The 15,018-nt window shown below is 38.6% G+C and overlaps 1 protein-coding gene across 1 annotated transcript in view; it reads left to right on the forward strand.

Moving 5' to 3' along the window:
• The window catches only part of FAM171B (family with sequence similarity 171 member B), a 70,052-nt gene extending 56,807 nt beyond the window's left edge, over window positions 1-13,245 (forward strand). Inside the window, exons 7-8 of the mRNA XM_004426713.3 lie at window positions 8,271-8,394; window positions 8,648-13,245. Of these exons, the coding sequence (XP_004426770.2) occupies window positions 8,271-8,394; window positions 8,648-9,992 (1,469 nt within the window). The 3' untranslated portion in view covers window positions 9,993-13,245. The remainder of the gene's footprint in view (window positions 1-8,270; window positions 8,395-8,647) is intronic.
• The last annotated feature ends 1,773 nt before the right edge of the window (window positions 13,246-15,018 follow it).

Consider the following 15,018-nt stretch of genomic DNA (forward strand, 5'->3'; position numbering starts at 1 on the left):
CTACATCATGTTCACCACCAAAATACTAATTACAACCCATCACCACACACATGCACCGAATTACCCCTTTCACCCTCCTCCCTCCCCCCTTCCCCTCTGGTAACCACCAATCCAATCTCTGTCCCTATGTGTTTGTTTATTGTTGTTATTATCTACTACTTAATGAAGGAAATCATACGGTATTTGGCCTTCTCCCTCTGACTTATTTCACTTTGCATTATACCCTCAATGTCCATCCATGTTGTCACAAATGGCTGGATTTCGTCGTTTCTTATGGCTGAGTAGTATTCCATTGTGTATATATACCACAGCTTCTTTATCCATTCGTCCCTTGATGGGCACTTAGGTTGCTTCCAAGTCTTGGCTATTGTGAATAAGACTGCAATGAACACAGGGGTGCATGTACCTTTGCAAATTGGTGTTTTCAAGTTCTTTGGATAAATACCCAACAGTGGAATAGCTGGATCATATGGTAGTTCTATCGTTGATTTTTTGAGGAATCTCCATACTGTTTTCCATAGTGGCTGCACCAGTTTGCACTCCCACCAGCAGTGTATGAGAGTTCCCTTCTCTCCACATCCTCTCCAACACATGTTGTTTCCTGTCTTGTTAATTATAGCCATTCTGACGGGCGTGAGGTGATATCTCATTGTAGTTTTGATTTGCATTTCCCTGATAGTTAGTGATTTTGAACATCTTTTCATGTGTCTGTTGGCCATCTGTATATCTTCTTTGGAGAAATGTCTGTTCAGGTCTTTTGCCCATTTTTAATTGGGTTGGTAGTTTTTGTTGTTGAGATGCATGAGTTCTTTATATATTTTGGAGATTAAGCCCTTATCAGATGTATGGTTTGCAAATATCTTCTCCCAATTGTTAGGTTGTCTTTTCGTTTTGTTGATGGTTTCCTTTGCTGTGCAGAAGCTTTTTAGTTTGATGTAGTCCCATTTGTTTATTTTTCTATTGTTTCTCTTGCCCGGTCAGATGTGGTGTTTGAAAAGATGTTGCTAAGACCGATGTCGAAGAGCGTACTGCCTATGTTTTCTTCTAGAACTTTCACAGTTTCAGGTCTTACATTCAAGTCTTTAATCCATTTGGAGTTAATTTTTGTGTATGGTGTAAGGTAAGGATCTACTTTCATTTTTGCATATGACTATCCAGTTTTCCCAACACCATTTGTTGAAGAGACTTTCTTTTCCCCATTGTATGTTCTTGGCTCCTTTGTCAAAGATTAGCTGTCCATAGATGTGTGGGTTTATTTCTGGGCTTTCGATTCTATTCCATTGATCTGTGTGTCTGTTTTTGTGCCAGTACCATGCTGTTTTGGTTACTATAGCTTTGTAGTATATTTTGAAATCAGGGAGTGTGATACCTCCAGCTTTGTTCTTTTTTTCTCAGGATTCCTTTAGCTATTCGGGGTCTTTTGTTGTTCCATATGAATTTTAGGATTCTTTGTTCTATTTCTGTGAAAAATGTTGTTGGAACTTTGATAGGGATTGCATTGAATCTATAGATGGCTTTAGGAAGTATGGACATCTTAACTATGTTAATTCTTCCAATCCAAGAGCACGGAATATCTTTCCATTTCTTTGTGTCTTCTTCAATTTCTTTCAGAAATGTTTTATAGTTTTCGTGTACAGATCTTTCACCTCTTTGGTTAAGTTTATTCCTAGGTATTTTATTCTTTTTGTTGCAATTGTAAATGGGATGGTATTCTTAATTTCTCTTTCTGCTACTTCGTTGTTAGTGTACAGAAATGCAACTGATTTTTGTATGTTGATTTTGTATCCTGCAACTTTACCATATTCGTTTATTACTTCTAAAAGTTTTCTGGTGGATTCTTTAGGGTTTTCTATATATAAAATCATGTCATCTGCAAATAGTGACAGTTTCACTTCTTCCTTTCCAGTTTGGATCCCTTTTATTTCTTTCTCTTGCCTGACTGCTCTGGCTAGGACTTCCAATACTATGTTAAATAGGAGTGGTGACAGTGGGCATCCTTGTCTGGTTCCTGTTCTTAGAGGGATAGCTTTCAGTTTTTCACCATTGAGGATGATATTAGCTGTGGGTTTCTCATATATGGTCTTTATTATGTTGAGGTACTTTCCTTCTATACCCATTTTATTCAGAGTTTTTATCATAAATGGATGCTGTATCTTGTCAAATGCTTTCTCTGCATCTATTGAGATGATCATGTGATTTTTGTTCTTCTTTTTATTAATGTGGTGTATTACGTTGATTGATTTGCGAATGTTAAACCATCCCTGCATCCCTGGAATAAATCCCACTTGATCATGGTGGATAAGCTTTTTACGGATTGTTGTATGCGATTTGCTAGTATTTTGTTGAGGATTTTCGCATCGATGTTCATCAGTGATATTGGCCTGTAATTTTCTTTTTTTGTGTTGTCCTTGTCTGGTTTTGGTATCAGGGTAATGTCAGCTTCGTAGAATGAGTTAGGGAGCTTCCCCCCCTCCTCAATTTTTTGGAAGAGTTTGAGAAGGATAGGTATTAAGTCTTCTTTGAATGTTTGGTAGAATTCACCAGGGAAGCCGTCTGGTCCTGGACTTTTATTTTTGGGGAGGTTTTTGATTACTGTTTCGATCTCCTTACTGGTGATTGGTCTATTCAAATTCTCCACTTCTTCTTGATCCAGTTTTGGAAGGTTGTATGATTCTAAGAATTTATCCATTTCTTCCAGATTGTCGAATTGGTTGGCATATAGTTTTTCATAGTATTCTCTTATAATCTTTTGTATTTCTGAGGTGTCTGTTGTAACCTCTCCTCTTTCATTTCTGATTTTACTTATTTGTGCCTTCTCTTTTTTTCTTGGTGAGTCTAGCTAAAGGTTTGTCTATTTTGTTGATCTTTTCAAAGAGCCAGCTCTTGGTTTTATTAATTTTTCTATTGTTTTTGGTCTCTATTTCATTAATTTCTGCTCTGATTTTTATTATTTCCCTTCTTCTACTGATTTTGGGCTTTGTTTGTTCTTCTTTTTCCAGTTCCTTTAGGTGCATTTTTAGATTGTTTATTTGAGATTTTTCTTGTTTGTTGAGATAGGCCTGTATCGCTATAAACTTCCCTCTTAGAACCGCTTTTGCTGTATCCCATAAATTCTGGCATGTCGTATTTTCATTTTCATTTGTCTCCAGGTATTTTTTGATTTCTTCTTTGATTTCTTCGTTAACCCAGTCGTTGTTCAGTAGCATTTTGTTTACTCTCCATGTATTTGTGGCTTTTCTGATTTTCTTCCTATAGTTGATTTCTAGTTTCATACCGTTGTGGTCAGAAAAGATGCTTGGTATTATTTCAATCTTCTTAAATTTATGGAGACTTGTTTTGTGGCCTAATATGTGATCAATCTTGGAGAATGTTCCATGTGCATTTGAAAAGAACGTGTATTCTTCGGTTTATGGATGGAATGCTCTGTATATATCTACTAGGTCCATCTGTTCTAAGGTGTCGTTTAAGGCCAATGTTTCCTTATTGATCTTCTGTTTGGATGATCTATCTGTTGGTGTAAGTGGAGTGTTAAAGTCCCCTACTATTATTGTGTTACTGTATATTTCTGTTTTTATGTCTGTTAATAATTGCTTTATATATTTAGGTGCACCTACATTGGGTGCGTAGATATTTACAAGTGTTATATCCTCTTGTTGGATTGTTCCCTTGATCATTATGTAATGCCCTTCTTTGTCTCTTTTTACAGTTTTTGTTTTAAAGTCTATTTTGTCTGATATGAGTACTGGTACCCCAGCTTTCTTTTCATTGCCATTTGCGTGGAGTATCTTTTTCCATCCCTTCACTTTCAGTTTGTGAGTGTCTTTATGTCTGAAGTGTGTCTCTTGTATGCAGCATATATATGGGTCTTGTTTTTATCCAGTCAGCCACCCTATGCCTTTTAATTGGGGCATTTAGTCCATTGACGTTTAAAGTAGCTATTGATAAGTATGTACTTACTGCCATTTTTATCTTTTTTTTTTTTTTTTCCTCAGTGTTTAAGTAGTCCTTCTCTGTTCCTTACTTCTTCTATACAGAATTGATGGTCACTTTAGTTTGACCTCTGTCTGAAAGCTGTACTCTTTAACTACCCTCCTCCCTCCTTTTATGTTTTTTATATCATATCTACTCTCTTTTTTGTGCATTTCTTCCCATTGCGTTCTAATCGTGGAAATAGATATTTTTTCCTATTTGTGGTCTTCTCTTTTCCCCTTAAATCAGTCCCTTTAACATTTCTTGTAACACTGGTTTCTTGGTGACAAACTCCTTTAATTTTTGCTTATCTGGGAAAATTTTGCTCTCTCCTTCTATTTTGACCGATAACCTTGCTGGGTAGAGTATTCTTGGCTGTAAGTTTTTTCCTTTTAGCACTTTAAATATATCGTGCCATTCTCTTCTAGCCTGTAAGGTTTCTGCTGAGAAGTCAGCTGATAGCCTTATGGGATTTCCTTTGTATGTAACTTGACATTCTCTTGCGGCTTTTAGGATTCTCTCTTTATCTTTAATTCTGGACATTTTGATTATGATGTGTCTTGGTGTGGGCCTCTTTGGGTTTATCTTGTTTGGGGCTCTCTGTGCCTCCTGTACCTGGATGTCTGTTTCCTTCCTTAGGTGAGGGAAGTTTTCATCTATTATTTCTTGAAATAGATTCTCTGCCCCCTTGTCTCGCTCTTCTCCTTCCGGGACACCTATAACACGGATGTTAGTGCGCTTGATGTTTTCCCAGAGGTCCCTTAGACTGTCCTCACTCTTTTTAATTCTTTTCTCTTTTACCTGTTCACCTTGGGTAATTTCTTCTAGTCTTTCTTCCAGCTCACTGATCCGTTCTTCTGTATCCTCTACTCTGCTTTTGAGTCCCTCTAATGAGTTTTTCATTTCCAGTATTGTATTCTTCATTTCTGATTGGTTCTTTTTTATATCTTCCATTTCTTTGTTGACATTCTCACTGAGTTCATCTATTCTTCTCCCCAGATCAGTGAGCATCCTTAACACTCTTAGTTTGAACTCTCTGTCAGGTAGGTTGCTCATTTCTGTTTCACTTAGTTCCTTTTCTGGGGTTTTGTCCTGTTCCCTTACTTGGAATGTATTCTTTTGCCTCCTCATTTTGCCTCTTTCCCTGTGCTTGTGTCTCACGTATTAGGTAGGTCAGCTACGTCTCCTGCTCTTGGATAGGTGACCTTATGTAAGTGATGCCTTAGGAGGCTTCCAGTGTGCTTCCCTCAGTTCTCAATGTTCCAGGGTGGCCCCTATGTGGGCTACGTGTGTCCTTCTATTGTGGCCTGTTAGCTCTCCCTATAGGCGCCCAGGAGGCTGAGTTATGCTCCTGGCCAGCTGTTGTAATGCTCAGCTGCTTGTAGTTGTTGTGGGCCCTTCAGTCTCTTTATCAGGTGTGGGGAGCCCCAGCACAGTTGGCTGTAAGTTCTAATACCACATTTGTGTTGCAGTATTTCTTTTAAGTGAGTAGGCCCCCAGTGTGGCAGGTTGTTAGGCTCAGGGCCTTACAATTGCTGTAAACCTCTAGCCTATTAGGTCTCTTGTCAGCTCTCTGAGGATTGCAGCTGGGTGGGGCTGGCCTCAGGCACAGGAGCACCCAATTGTTTCAGGCTTTGGAAGGTGGGGCAAACCTCCTATGTGGGTCTTTGAGAAGCACAAGTCTTCTGCAGCTGACAAGCCCTGCCGCCCAGAGGTCCACACACACAGTCAACACAGTCCTGCCCCGTGTGAGCGCCCCGACCTCCCCAAGCGGACCCAGTCTCTCCACGGCAGGAACCCCACACACTCCGCCACCACCCCACACTCTCCACCCGCTCCTTGTGCACACCCTGCCCGGCTCAAGTCAGCTCAGTTGCCAGGCTGCAGAAAATCCAGTCACCAATCTATGCAGGCCCACACGTTGCCTGAGGGCTTGTTGTTAGGTGGGGCCAGTCTCTAGGGTGGGCTGCCTGCCCTGGCTGAGCTGGATTAAATCGGTGCTCTAGCGGGTGGAGCAGACCCTGGGCTAGCAGGTCTCAGGGAAAACTCCAATGGCGTCTGTGTCAGCACGCTCACACCGGGCCACAACAATGGCCGCCGCCAATGTCCCAGTCCCTGGAGAGGTCTCACCCCTCACCGAGATGCACTCAGGGCCTATTAGGTGAGTCTCTTGTCACTAAAGCAGTGTGCACCTTTCTTTCTGGTGATTTTAGGATGCTTTCTGGAACGGGTGAGTTTGTGCGCGGGCCCTTTAAGAGCCAGTTTTAGTTTCTTTGTGAACCGGGTTTTCTGGGGGTGCTCCCCAATGCTTTAGTAGCAGGCACAGTCAGATATTATGCCGCTGGTGTCGATTGTGCTGGGTCCACAAAATGCCCACAGCGGGGGCGCTCCCCGGCTCAGGGTCCCGCGTCTCCAGGGAGGCTGCGTACCTGTGAGCTGCTCCCGGCGGCCGTGAAGCTGGCGGCTTGTGAAGGCGGCGTTTTCCCTCTCCAGAAGGGGGTCTCTGCCTCTTCTACCCCAGTTAGGATTGTCCGTTGTTGCAGGAGTTCCTCTTATCCAGTTTTCAGTTCTGTCTCAGGGGTAATTTTTCCACGAGTAGTTGTAAATTGGCTGTGTCCACGGGAGGAGGTGAGTTCAGAGTCTGCCTACGCCGCCATCTTGACTCCGCCTCCTTTTTTTTTTTAAATTCATTTTTTAAAGGACTGCCTGTTCTTATATAACCTTGAAGTTTGCTTTAACAACAATAACAGTGTAGCATAGCTAACACTCACTGAGTGCTTGTCATGTGCTAATAAGCACTGTTCTGGGTTTTTATAAGTGTTAACTCACTTAATCCTCATAACAACCCACATGGGGGAGGCATGACAGATATGAACCGAGGCACAAGGAAGTGAAACTTGCTCGAGACCATATAGAAATAAATGGGGAGGCCAGGATTCTAGTTCAGGCCTTCTGGCTCCGAAGTCTGTATGCATAACCGCAATGCTGCTTCTCCAAATCCTTTGATATTACTATTATTATTACTTTTATCAATTCAGAGGATGCAGATGTTAAAGGATCTAAAGGCCTCGTGAGCCTCAGTGTTTTCCAGTGTCCTTGGTTGAACGCCTCATTCTGGACATTCTCTCCTGGTAGAGATGACCAAAAAACCAGTTGTCTCACCACTCTTATCGCCTTATCACCCTGAGTACATATTAGAATCTAGTTGATACTGATCAGTAGACTTGTTATATACATTTTTGGACAAAATGAAGTCTTAGTGATATTGAAATAGGTTACTTCTAGGTTAGTTGCATTTATTTTTACACAGAATCTTAATAGCTTACACTGATCATCCCAGTGTGTTAGTCCACTTTTACTGTGGTTAAGGTGATTACAACAGCGTTGTATATATGTGGTCTCATAAAGGAGGAGAGTGGGTCAGCTGTGCCTCTACAGGGCTTAGCTTACTGGGATCCTGGCGCCTTCTTATTCTGGAGCCCAGGGTGAAAGAGTTGCAACTTTTAATCCTTTGAGTACTGGAATTGTTGGATTCTCTCTAGTGTGTTCATCCCTCCTTACTTTGGCAAATTATTTTTTTGAATTTATCTTTAAAATTTCTTTTTAAATCAAATGCAGCTAATAACAATCAACACTCACTACCATCATTCTATCTCAGAATCTTTTTGCACAAAGCTCAAATTAATTAGAAATATTTTCTCCCAGTTTATTCCACCAAATATTTTTCTATCAACTAAGTAGGGTCACCATTTTACTGCCTCCTGAATCAGTTTCCTCACTGCTCACTGCCTGGCCTGGAAGCCAGTGTCATGTATTTTAGTTTTTTGTTATAGCAGCATTTCAGCATCTAGGTACCAATTTCTGTAACAGCCGTTGCTGCAGTAACAAACAAACCTGCTCTCTCAGTGGCTAGCAATAGAAAACGTTTATTTGTTGCTTACATTTCATGACTGTTGGGCTTGGCTTGGTTCAGTTCAACATTTTTGTCATTCCGGAACCTAGGCTGAAGGAATATCAACTCTCTAGGAAATACTATTCGCATATTAGAGGGCCTTAGCAAGAGGGGTGGGCCGTAGCATGCAACCTCATTTAAGGTGCTCACATTTCATTGGGCAGAGCAAGTCAGTCGATTAAACCCAAGGGGTGGGGAAAGTATATTCCACCCACAGGGAAGGCTTCCATGGGAGAGGAGCAACCAGAAGTGTGTACGCATATTTAATCTGCCTCATCTAGGATAGGACATAGTTAAAAATTTGATCTAAAATAATATGTTTTCTCTTTGTTTATATCGAACCATTTAGGTTCGGGTATAAATGGAGATTCAAAGGACATAACTGCCTACCACACAGTGTTTCTTACAGCCATATTAGGAGGAACAGTAGTCATTGTCATTGGATTTTTTGCTGTACTTCTTTGTTATTGCAGGTAAGAACAATATTAATCAATGTGTATAAACACAGAAAACTCAAATTATGGTATCATCAGTATGTTCTGTGTATTACAGAGTTTATTTGTAGAAATCAATTGTTTGATCTTTAAAACATGGAGATTAAAGTAAAAATGGATATAGTCTAACAGTAGCATTACATATATTATGTACATATCATGGGATGATTTTTTAAAATGAACCTTCTAGATCATACGTTTTAAACATTTTTTGCCTTCTCTTCTACTCTAGGGATAAATGTGGTACTCCACAGAAAAGAGAGAGAAATATCACTAAACTTGAGGTCCTCAAGAGAGACCAGACAACTTCAACAACACACATAAATCACATTAGTTCAGTCAAAGTTGCATTAAAAGCTGAAGACAAGTCACAGTTATTCAATGCCAAAAACTCCTCATACAGCCCTCAGAAAAAGGAACCATCAAAGGCAGAAGCAGAAGAAAGAGTTTCCATGGTAAAAACTCGGGACAATTTTAAAATCTACAATGAAGATGTTTCATTTCTGTCAGTCAATCAAAATAATTACTCAAGAAACCCAGCACAGTCTTTGGAGCCCAATGTAGGGTCCAGACAACCTAAACATATTAACAACAATCTATCTTCATCTCTAGGTGATGCTCAAGAGGAAAAGAGGTATCTCACAGGTAGTGAAGAGGTGTATGGGCGTTCCCACATTCCTGAACAGCTTATGCATATCTACAGCCAGCCCATTGCTATCCTTCAAACATCTGACCTTTTCTCCACCCCAGAGCAGTTGCATACTGCTAAGTCAGCTACTTTGCCAAGAAAGGGACAGTTAGTCTATGGCCAATTGATGGAACCAGTAAATAGAGAGAACTTTACACAGACATTGCCCAAAATGCCAATGCATTCTCACGCACAGCCCCCAGATGCCAGGGAAGAGAATATTCCCCTCGAAGGTCAACAGAGCTTGCCATCCCAAACTTCGGATTGGAGCCGGTATTCGAACAGCTTACTAGAATCTGTCTCTGTTCCTGGAACACTAAATGAAGCTGTTGTGATGACTCCTTTTTCATCAGAGCTTCAAGGAATTTCAGAACAGACTCTCCTAGAGCTGTCCAAAGGAAAGCCCTCCCCCCATCCCAGAGCCTGGTTTGTGTCTCTTGATGGAAAGCCAGTCGCGCAAGTGAGGCATTCCTTTATAGACCTGAAAAAGGGCAAGAGAACCCAGAGCAATGACACGAGTCTGGACTCTGGGGTGGACATGAATGAGCATCAGTCAACTAGAAAACTCGAGAGGGAGAAAACGTTCATCAAAAGCATGCATCAGCCTAAGATCCTTTACTTAGAAGATTTAGACCTGAGCAGTAGTGAGAGTGGAACCACTGTCTGCTCCCCTGAGGACCCAGCTTTAAGGCACATCCTAGATGGAGGGAGCGGAGCTATCCTGGAGCACCCTGGGGAAGAGTCCCCAGGAAGAAAAAGCACTGTTGAAGATTTTGAAGCCAATACATCCCCCACTAAAAAAAGAGGCAGACCACCACTAGCCAAAAGAGATAGCAAGACTAATATCTGGAAGAAGCGAGAGGAACGCCCACTGATTCCCATAAATTAACACCAAGGGTGGTTGTGTCTCTGCTGTCTCGTGCTGTTTATTCTTGCTTCTTCTTGTAAATTGCGGTATGAACTTAAGAAGTTGAGACTGAGCAATCTCATGGTCCCTGGACATGTCTCAAGCAGAGTAAATAGTAAAATGGTAAGTTAGTAATGAGCGAAAGATACCAAGGGATGCTTTTCTGGCCTATTCTTTTCATTTATTTTTGGGTGATGAATTTGAAGTGTCCAAGAGTTAAAAATGTGAAATAGCTTCAAGATGTCGGTTACCCGAAAATGTTGCTCACTCAGCCAATTTAGCCCTGACTCTCTTGAGAATAACAGTGAAACGTGTTCTCCTAGAAGTTGCTTCCAAAAGTGTTGCCTCTGCTTTGATGACTACCCCTGTGAAACATTTAGAAATGAAACTGTATTCTTCAGGCATCATCTTCTTGTGAAATGTTCCTATTATGTTCTCTGTTGCCTATATTTGAAAATAACTTGATAATGTTCTGGATTGATATTATTCTAGAGTTTAAAGGCCAGACAACATTTTCTTTTTTGCGATAAACAGCATGTGTATTGTATCAAAAGTAAATCCCATACTCGTTTAAGATGGGCAAGAAGCTACTTGGTTGTTAGAGAGGGAAACACCAGCTCTTTGATTGTTTTTGGATATAACTTCACAGAATAAATGATAAGGTGTTAATTTGTTATTTATAAATCTGAGGAACAAATGCTCTGATACTGAATTTTTGTTTTAAATTTCTCCACCCCCCCCCCAAAAAGTGTAGTCAGCTTAGCTGTCAAGAAAAACTTTTTACCAATCTGAAAAAAACCCATATTTTTAGTTTAAGACTCACTGATACATGTAGACTAAAATCAGTTTTAAGATATTTCTTCTATTCCAAAAAAAACTTCAGTCACTTAAACACTGTTAAACTTGATTAAAAAAATCAATGAGTTGAATTTCTTATGAACACCAAAAAATTAACCAAATATGTGGAACTAAAGGAAATAAACATTTCCAATTTTTTCTGAAATGTCAATGAGCAGAAAAAGAAATGCCACTTCCCTGAGACGCAAAAATACCTTCAGGATACTAGGTATATATCTACATTTTTTGTTGTTGTTGATATTCATAAAAGGTGTTTGAGAAAAACAATTTCAAATTCATGGGAAAAGTAACAGTTTCGCTTAGAGCTTTTGCAACATTTTTTCTGCAGTTTTGGCAGTGACATATCCATATTCTTTTTATCATAGCAAAGAATTCAGTGTGAATACATTCAACAACTGTTTTTAATTATAAATGTCTTCAGCTCTGAATTATCATTCATATGTCCTAAAAATAAAGCTCTTTGTTAGTTAAAATCAACTCATCCTATTTTTCTTAAAATTTCCATGAAGGCAAATGTCTGAAGCAGCTTCCCTTTTCCCTTGGGGGAAAAAAAATGAAACTAAATTGCTTTATTTCTCATCCCTGCTAATGAACATGGGAGCAACATAGAGACCCAAGGCACACAAAAAGTTAAAAAAACCAAAATTAGCCACATTAACTTTATAATCAAATTATAGATGGATAGACAATGAAATACAAGTTTTTTTCCCAAGATAGTAGACTTTAGCCAATTTTTTCCTGTAACCCCTTCTGAAGCATCTAACTTGTCAGATAATATTCCTACCTTTCTGTATTAACCCAAAGAACTTAAAGACCCAGGCAAAAGTTTGCTCTATTTCACCCCAATCCATGCAAGAGATCAATGTTTTGGGTAATACCTAGGTTTACTTTTTTTTTGCAGGGGTATCGATAAGGCCCAAATTAGAGGAGGATTTTTATTGGCCTTGTACAGAAAGATGCATTAGAAGTGGCATAAATGAAAATGACTTGGAAAAGGTTAAGGAGTTAGGGCTCTGCTGAAGTGCCTTTGATAATAGACTTGCTTTATTAGAAGGATATGATAACATCTTTCTTAAATGTGCATTTTCTTTCTGTTAGCCAAATTAAACAGATGTGCGGTTTTTATTAAAAAATATAGACCTAGTGTTTCACGTTGGAACAATGAATTTTGCATGCAAGTAACATTTATCTCTTTTGTGTGTTTAATTCTTTTTTGAATCCGGCTTATACTGATATATTGTTCATGTTGGAATGAAGTTTGAAGCTACATAGGAAAGTGTTGCACTTCTTCGATATTTTAAGTGTATATTTTTCCCACCTTTAGATAAAAATGTTTCATCTCTCAGCTTGGTAATGGAATACACATGTTGGTATAAGGATGTACCATTCAGGTATACCACTTACTCATTCTTGTGTAAAGGAAATGAGAAGATGTATCCCCAAGGGCTTTTCTAGAAACACTGTTTTTGGTTTCAGAAGAAAACATTTTTTATACACTGCACATTCTGTTCTCAGTTGGGAAGTATAGGCAATTTATTTTTTCTAAAGATCAAAAATGTGTAACTTCTCATTTGTGAGTAGTTCACAAATTTCCTGTTAAAAAGCTGAAGCCATCTACTTTTTCTTAACCCAAGTGATAATAAACCTACAATATTCACAACTTTCTTAAATTTTTAAATTGAAAACCAACGCAGTTTTTTGAAAATGTGAACCTAGAGAATTTTGGTCACCAATTGTTAACATTTGTGGATCCTTTGTATATACTTTGGATATATCTTAAAAGCAAAATTATCCCTCAATTAACTGATGGATTCATTTACTAAAGCACAGCTGTATGTATTTTTGAATACATATTATGATGAGCCTTTATAAAATCCATTTTTATGACATTTATGCAGTTGTATAGGGATTACGCCCTTTTGTAATACACAGTATACCACGGAGGTCACAAATGTTGAGGAATAAAAGCACTTCTTTGCTTTGGCAATCATTTTCAGATCACTTCTGTGTGTTTGAATCCTCTGGTATCAATACATATTAGTTTTAGGGATCTGTGGGTTATAATGTCCCTCAAAACTTCCCAGAAAGGTGAAGCTCAAAGTTCCATATTCATTTATAGGGAACGAGTTACTCATTTCCCCATGTACTAGCATTGTAAAGAATTGGACGGTGTTATTTTCCATCTCAGACCTAGAGTTGACATTTTGCCCTCTTGTTTCCAAGTGTTTCATCATTTGTATTCTTTCATCAGAGGAATCTCACATTTCAGTGTATTTATTGCCATTACTACTATATTTACTGCTGAAAACTGTAACCATCTGAAGATTTGTAAAATGTTCAACAGTTCATTAAAGCTAATAAAATAAATCTAAAAATATACTTGATGCGTTGTTTAATTTTGGGTAAGCTACGAAACATTCCTCCCTAAATTGTCATTTAATCTAATAAATATTCAATTATTACTTTTTTCCTTATTACACTCTCTATAGTAAAATAAACATTGTATATTTGAATACCTTTTATTTTTGTAATGAACTTAATTTCTCTTTGTAATTCATGTTCTCCAAAGTTCACATTTTTACTATTAAAGCTGAGTATAGACAAATTACTTTTCCATTCAATGAGAAGACTTCTTAAGATAATGTGATAGAATGTAAAATAAATTGCAATTCCCAAAATAGAATATCCCCTCACCCCTTAAAAAATATTCTTTGGCTTTTAAACCCAACACTAAATGATAACACCAAGGCTAAAGGGCTGTTTACACTTAGAGTGTCAGAGCTCTTTCAAGAGCCCTTCTGCTCAGTTAATTGAACAATACTTAAGTTCAGGCAGTTTGTATTTTGGACTTTAGACTATCTTTTAGAATCATTATCCTGGCTGCCATGTTTTTAGACATTTTGTATAACGTAAATGAACAGGGTACTAGAAATACTTTTGGTCAGTTCTAATGAGAATTGAGTTCTGAATCCACTCACAAATATAGTGGAGATTATGACCCCAACACCGGCATTGAGATGGACACTTCCATTTGGATTCCCGTCAAGTGCAAGCCAGGTTGTGGTGCCTTTGTTTCGGGCCTGGTCTCCCTCTAGAAGAGCCTGGAGTCTTAACAGAAACGATGCAGCTCCTAGGACGCAAACTCATGTGAAACTGGTAATGGAAAACAGATTTCATAAAACAGAAACATAGCTGCCAAACATGACGTTCACAAGCCGCCACCACAGTGTCATCTCAGAAAGGAAATTAATATGAGGGGAGACATGTAAGAACTATAGGAAAGGTAACTGGATGGAGTTAAATATTTTAATGTGATTCATTAAAAGTGATTCACCTATCTGTACTTGATAATCGTGACAGATAATCAGGGACCCTTCCCTTGAACCGCATGCTGTTTGTGTAGTAACAGTTAAACTATACCCCAGTATTGCTTTACCTAGACTTCATAAAGTCACCTTTTGGCCTTTTTTTTATAGGTAGATTTCTTTATCATGATGTAGAAAGAGACAGCTTAATTCCGTCAGTAAGCTCTCTCGAAATCAATTGTGGGGTATTTCTTTTGAGATATCTGCTCTGTTGTCTTAGATGTAGATCTGTTGACTCCATCAAAATAACTACTCTTTCCTTGACCTGTTTTCTTTTCCCTTTGTTTTGAGCCTGTTTATTTTGGGACTGTGGACTACTGTCCATTGAGTGGTTGTTGTTTTTTTTCTTTATGAAAACATCTTCAGTTTGACTAGAGAAAAATTGTCTAGAAATCAATCACAATTTATAATATTAAATACCAAAATGTTAATTACAAATGATGGAAAAACATTTTCATTAAATATATATGGCAAATTTCTTAGGGAAAAAAAAAAAACTGTTTTCTTTCCAAAATAGCTAAGCTTAAAGAACACATTTAAAAATTACCTGTAATGTTTGTCAAAACATTGCCTTAACACTTTCCTCCACTTTGTAGCTATAGCAGATGAACATCCTCCTTTTTCTGTTGGAAAAGTTCACATGGTGAGAAGTATATGGTATTTTTTTTTTCTTTGGTTACTAAACATTTCCTGGTTGAACCCTATGTTTCCTGGTTTTCAAACCTGCATTTGCTGTGTTTGTAAATAATATTCCACAGTCCTGTAGGAATACCCCAATTCCCCAC

The sequence above is a fragment of the Ceratotherium simum genome, chromosome 9 (genome assembly GCF_057802395.1).
Source record: "Ceratotherium simum simum isolate JZ-2026a chromosome 9, ASM5780239v1, whole genome shotgun sequence".
NCBI lineage: Eukaryota > Metazoa > Chordata > Mammalia > Perissodactyla > Rhinocerotidae > Ceratotherium > Ceratotherium simum.